The following is a 5,493-nucleotide window of genomic DNA, read 5'->3' as shown; positions in this document are numbered from 1 at the left end:
CTCTCCCCAGATACAGCGCACGGCCGCCGCTCGCCGCCCAAACCGCAGCGCTCCGCCCTGCCGGCACGGCCGCGCAACGCGGCCGTGCCGCTGGTCAGCTCCGCGCCGCGCACCCCCCACGCAGGGGTGGGCCCACCACGCATCGCGGGCGCCGCTCTCCCTCGGGCGCGACCTGCCCGGGGATGCGCCGCACGGGCGCCCGCCTCGCTCCGTTCCGCGCCGCTGGCCGCACAGCTCCTCGGGCGGGAGCCCCCCGCAGGGCGGGCGCCCTCCCCCTACGCGCACGCAGAGGCTCTTGCACGGCGCACAACTCCTTGCGCCGAACTCCGCGCGCTCCCGCGCACCGTCGCGCGCCCCGGCTCTATTTGTTTACAATCGATTACGTCACCCCCCATTCGCCGGCCCCGCCCCGCCGCCTACCGTCACAATGGTGCGATCGCTCGATTGGCGGCGGCGCGCCCCCGGCGCCCTGACGCCACTTCCGCCCGTCGGCGGCTATAAGAGGCGGCGGGCGGTGGGCAGCTCCCTTCGCCCCTCGCAGCAGGAGATGCGGGGAGCGCTGCCGCGGCCGCCGCTGCTGCCGCCGCCCCCCTGCCGCAGGAAGAGGAGGCGGAGGCTGCCGCCCCCGGGATGTGATCTGGGCTCCGCCGCCCGCTCCTCTCCCAGTTAGAGCCGCCCCCCGCGCCCCGTCCCGTTCCGCGCCGCTCGCCCCGCGCCCCGTCCCGTCCCAGCGCCGGCCGCCCCGGAGAGCTGGCTGCCGCCCGCCGCCGCCTCCATGCATCCCGCCCTGTACACCCGGGCCAGCATGATACGCGAGATCGCCGCGGCCGTGGGCTTCATCTCCAAGTTCCTGCGGACCAAGGGGCTGATGAACGAGCGGCAGCTGCAGACCTTCAGCCAGAGCCTGCAGGAGCTGCTGGCAGGTGAGGGCGGCGCGGGCGCGGCGGGAGCCGCTCTCCCCCCTCCGGCCCGGGGAGCCGCGCTGCCCCGTCCGCCGCGGGACCGCCTGCCCAGGCCGGCGGCCGTGCGGGCGGCATCTCCGGCCACGGCAGCGCCGCGCCCCGCGGGCGGCTGGAGAGGGGGGAACGGGGAAGAGCGGCCCCTCCGAGGGGCTGGAGCCGCCGCGGGGGCAGGTGCGGGGGGCGAACCGGGGTTCCGCGGCCGTGGCTCGCCCCTGCCGGGGACCCGCCGTGCCGAGCCGGCCCCCGGCGGGTGGGGGCGGCAGGAGCGGGCTGTAAACAAAAGGGGCTCGGGCGTCGCGCAGGCAGCCCCCCCGGGCTCCGCAGACAAAGCTTTCGAGCAGCCCGCACTTGGGCTCCGCTCCAAGGGCTCGAACCGCCCCGTTTCCAGAAGGAAAAAGGCTCCAAAGTTGCTTTTTTGTCAAGTAAAATTCAGCGGTGGACGATAGGTCTCAGTTCCCCTTTCTTCTGGAAACATCTCATAGCCACCCGACAACCTCGGCTAGGATCAAATACCGAGGGTTTCTTCGCTGCCCTTGGGTTTTGTAATCCCGAGCCTGTGTCCCGGTGTGCTTGATAGTGGCTACAAGTAGCCTCAGACCGATAGGGTTTTGGGTGGGATAAAGCTCCTGAGGTAAGTGAAGTCATCGGTATCTCGCCCTGGAAAACAGGCTGGGAAGAGCAGTGGTGAAATACAGCTTGAGTCAGTCGGTAAATGCTGCCCAGCTCCTTCCGTAGTTATTTTTGGGTGTTTTTAGAATGCGAGGAACTAAGCATGGGTGTGATCTCAAGAGGGTGCTGGAAAGGTGCTTTTTTTCCTTCTTGGTTCGTGGAGTTTTGAAGCCCTTGCGCTTTTCTGCTATATATGGAATCACTTTTTAATATTTGTTTCTACGAATGCCAGGAAGTTGCATTTCACCCTTTCAGATGGCAAACATTGTTCTCTGCCTATGGTAGTGTGAAACATAACTTTGTATGTGAGTACTTCCCAAGGGACCCTGCGCTTATGTAAATAATCAGCAAAAATAAAGGCCATAATGCTTTCTCGGGTCACTTACTCTAAAATAATAAGTGTCTTAACATCTTGAGGTGTGAAATTTGGGAGAGAACAATGTTCACTGTACATCTGTTTGAATACAGAATTAAGGAGGATAATCTTTTTTTTTCATTTTATAGAACATTATAAACACCACTGGTTCCCAGAAAAGCCATGCAAGGGATCAGGTTACCGATGTATCCGGATCAACCATAAAATGGATCCTCTCATTGGACAGGCAGCACAGCGGATTGGATTGAGCAGTCAGGAACTGTTCCAGCTTCTTCCAAGCGAACTCACTCTATGGGTTGACCCGTATGAAGTGTCCTATCGTATTGGAGAGGATGGCTCAATCTGTGTGCTGTATGAAGCTGCACCAGCAGGAGGTAGCCAAAATAACACCAACATGCAAATGGTAGACAGCAGAATAAGCTGTAAGGAGGAACTTCTCTTGGGCAGAACTAGCCCTTCCAAAAGCTACAATATGATGACTGTATCAGGTTAAGATATAGTCTGTGGATGGATCACCTTAAAATGGATGGATAAATTTGGTTTTTACTTTGGGTGGGCACCTCTGGGGATGGATTATGGAATTTAAACCATGTCACAGCTGTGAAGATCTGGCACACGTTAGAGTGGTATACTTTAAAGTGACAGTGCCATAGTTTGGACAGTACCTTTCAGTGATTTAATAGCCTGTGAGTCAAAATGATTGCAACTTGCTAGGGAGTGAAGAAGATCTAGGAAGGGTCAGTTTCTCCAAGACATCTTACTTAATTTCTACACCAATTTTCAACCCCAATCTGTATTTACAAAGTGATTCTCTGCAGTAGGTCTTGCAGAGTAAATTTGCACTATTACATTTATTAATTGTTAGCATTTTTGGCAGCTCAGTAACGAGACTTATTGTTATGAACACGATAGTACTGGAAATCTTATTTTTCAGACTTTTACCTAGCACTTACAAATATGTATAAATGTACATAAGATAAACTAGTAAGAATGACCTGGGGAAATGGTCAGATATTTACATTGGCCTCAAAAGTAGCAAGTGATCAGAATCTGCCATGGCAACAGGCTTTAAAAAGACCATATAAAGACACTGTCTGAACTGTGGTGTTAGCACCAGCCAGCTATCTGTACATTTGCTAGCTTGTAGTTTTCTAAGACTGAGTAAACTTCTTATTTTTAGAAAGTGGAGGTCTGGTTTGTAATTTCCTTGTTCTTAATTGGGTAAAAGTCTTTTCCACAAACCACCATCTATTTTGTGAACTTTGTTAGTCATCTTTTATTTGGTAAATTATGAACTGGTGTAAATTTGTACAGTTCATGTATATTGATTGTGGCAAAGTTGTACAGATTTCTATATTTTGGATGAGAAATTTTTCTTCTCTCTATAATAAATTGTTTCCTATCTTGGCATTTTAATTAATCTCTTGTCGTGATTACATAGGATCAGTTAAACTATTTTTGTCTCACAGTAGAAATGAAATAGGTACTATAAAGGCTTAAGAACATCAATGGCACCCTGATGCTAGGGAACACTTGGTGCAGACATGGATTAACGAAGACCTCGTATATAAATGCGTGGGAAGTTTAGGGAAACACGATGTACATGTCACTTTAAACCTTTTAAAATCAGTCAATGTGGAAATAACTCCAGGGCCAATAATTCGAGGATATGAGGAAAAGGTACAGAAATAACATCCACCAAAGATGACTTGAATAAATCCAGAGGATTAAAGTTTACTTGGCTTCCTGATGAAGGATATAGCAAACCTAAATGTCCATTTTGACCTACTTGCTCACAAGTTCTCAGTTCTTCCCTCATGGATGTCCTGCTCAATAAGAATTTCTGGGACAAGTGTCCCTTAGCCTTAAGAGCAGGTTAACCACTCTACAGAAAGGTTGCTCGCCTTTTGCTTTCTTCAGATGCAAGACTTTCACTTTAGAAATCATTAAGATGGAATTCAACAAAAGGTATGTAGATCTTTTTTCCCAAACTTAAAAGGTTGGTTGAGGCGAAGTGAGAAGCCCGTACTTATATATGTGTATTCAAAGTTAATGAATGATGTGGAGATGTGATTCACTTAAGCACCACACTAGTGTCATTTGTATACAGCACAGTGGTTAGCTACACTCCAGAGAAATTCCTTACTACTTTATTTACACTTGTTAAAGTGCTGAAGTAAAACTGAAGAACTTTCTGTTCCTTATCTCCTGTGTACTCTGTTCTGTGACTGTTTAATAAAAGACCTACCCAACTCGGTCACTTCAGTTATGAGAACTGTTGCTCTGAAGAAAAAAAAAAAATCAGTACTTGCCAACTAAGCTTGCTAGCTATGGATAGAACTGAGCTTCAGGCTTGCCATGCGTTGTGGCAGCTCCTGCTCAACTATGAGCTTTTACAAGGTGGCGATAGTAATGTGTTGTATTTCCAGTCCAAATCTTTGTCTTCTGATCTGTAATGTAACTTATTGTATATAGGCAAAACGTAAAACTGAACTGTCTAGCTTTTTTTACCAATTTCTTTCCCACTGTGTTTGTGAAAGTTCAGCTTTACAGATACTATTTTTACCATGATCTGCATATATATGCCAACATTCAGTGCTTTGAAGTATTGCTGGGGCTTCTCCAGTACTATGACTTTCTGGCGTAGACTGGTGGAAGCATAAGTGCTCCTGAAACAGTGAACTTTAAAGACCTTACTCAATATCTGGATCTGGCAATAATAGATCTATTGCCAAAGCTTCAGAATGAGCTTGCTTTAAAGTACAGGTGTTACTCATGCGTACAGTCAAAGTTTAGGTTCACATCTTGATACCTTAAAAATTCTACTACGTTTAAGATGATGCTTTCAAGTTGTTAAGTCTGTAAGCAAGAGATTTATTCCAGCAACAGGAATACTCAAAGACATTTCTGTTGCGTTACATGTCCGCAGACAGCGTAAATATATCCAAATAGAAAGAAAAACATTGAACTTGGCTTCCTGTAAAGCTACATTAAACTTTCATGAAGCTCGCCGCTGACTGAGCTGTGGTTGGTATATCGTGGTGCTGCCTATAGTCTTTTCTGCTGCACAGTAAGAACAGCATCAGAAAGGGTAGCTGTATAGTTGGTCTTTGACACGAGCTATGCAAATTATGAAAGCATCAGCTGTCAGTACTTTGTTTTTGATAAGTTAAGCATAGCTTAAGGCAGCAAGTATTCCATCTGCGAGGCTGGCATGTGACAGCGAACCAAGAATGAGCGTGCTCCCTTAGATGGTTAACATTTTAGTCCTTTTACGGTAGGGTGCTTTCATTCATGGCATAATTTTTAACTGCAGCTGTAACTAGTAATTGGTACAACCTGTATCCTCAGAGTTGTTGGCATTTCTTCGAGCTGGAATTTAAATGCACCCCAATGTGCACATAATGTGCCCTTGTCTGGTTTTGAAAGTACTTAGCATACTGTGGCAGCAGGGCATAGGAAGGATCCTGAGAGAAATGGAGTATG

General features: G+C 48.9%; 1 protein-coding gene across 1 annotated transcript; it reads left to right on the top strand.

Moving 5' to 3' along the window:
* The first annotated feature begins 509 nt into the window (after positions 1-509).
* BTG1 (BTG anti-proliferation factor 1) lies at positions 510-3,423 on the top strand. The gene is made up of 2 exons (XM_075151034.1): positions 510-923; positions 2,136-3,423. The coding sequence occupies exons 1-2, from the start codon at positions 776-778 to the stop codon at positions 2,498-2,500; spliced, it is 513 nt and encodes a 170-aa protein (XP_075007135.1). The 5' UTR covers positions 510-775; the 3' UTR covers positions 2,501-3,423.
* The last annotated feature ends 2,070 nt before the right edge of the window (positions 3,424-5,493 follow it).

Source organism: Calonectris borealis, chromosome 1 (genome assembly GCF_964195595.1).
Source record: "Calonectris borealis chromosome 1, bCalBor7.hap1.2, whole genome shotgun sequence".
Classification (NCBI taxonomy): Eukaryota; Metazoa; Chordata; class Aves; order Procellariiformes; family Procellariidae; genus Calonectris; species Calonectris borealis.
The sequence above is the reverse complement of the archived record's forward strand: the minus strand, read 5'-3'. Positions and strand labels throughout refer to the sequence as shown.

What these genes read in the sequence shown, in the direction of transcription:
- BTG1 (XM_075151034.1), top strand. Translation starts at nt 776, where the DNA reads ATGCATCCCGCCCTGTACACCCGGGCCAGCATGATACGCGAGATCGCC. An exon ending in CCTGCAGGAGCTGCTGGCAG is followed by an intron (nt 924 to 2,135) that starts GTGAGGGCGGCG and finishes TTCATTTTATAG; the next exon opens with AACATTATAAACACCACTGG.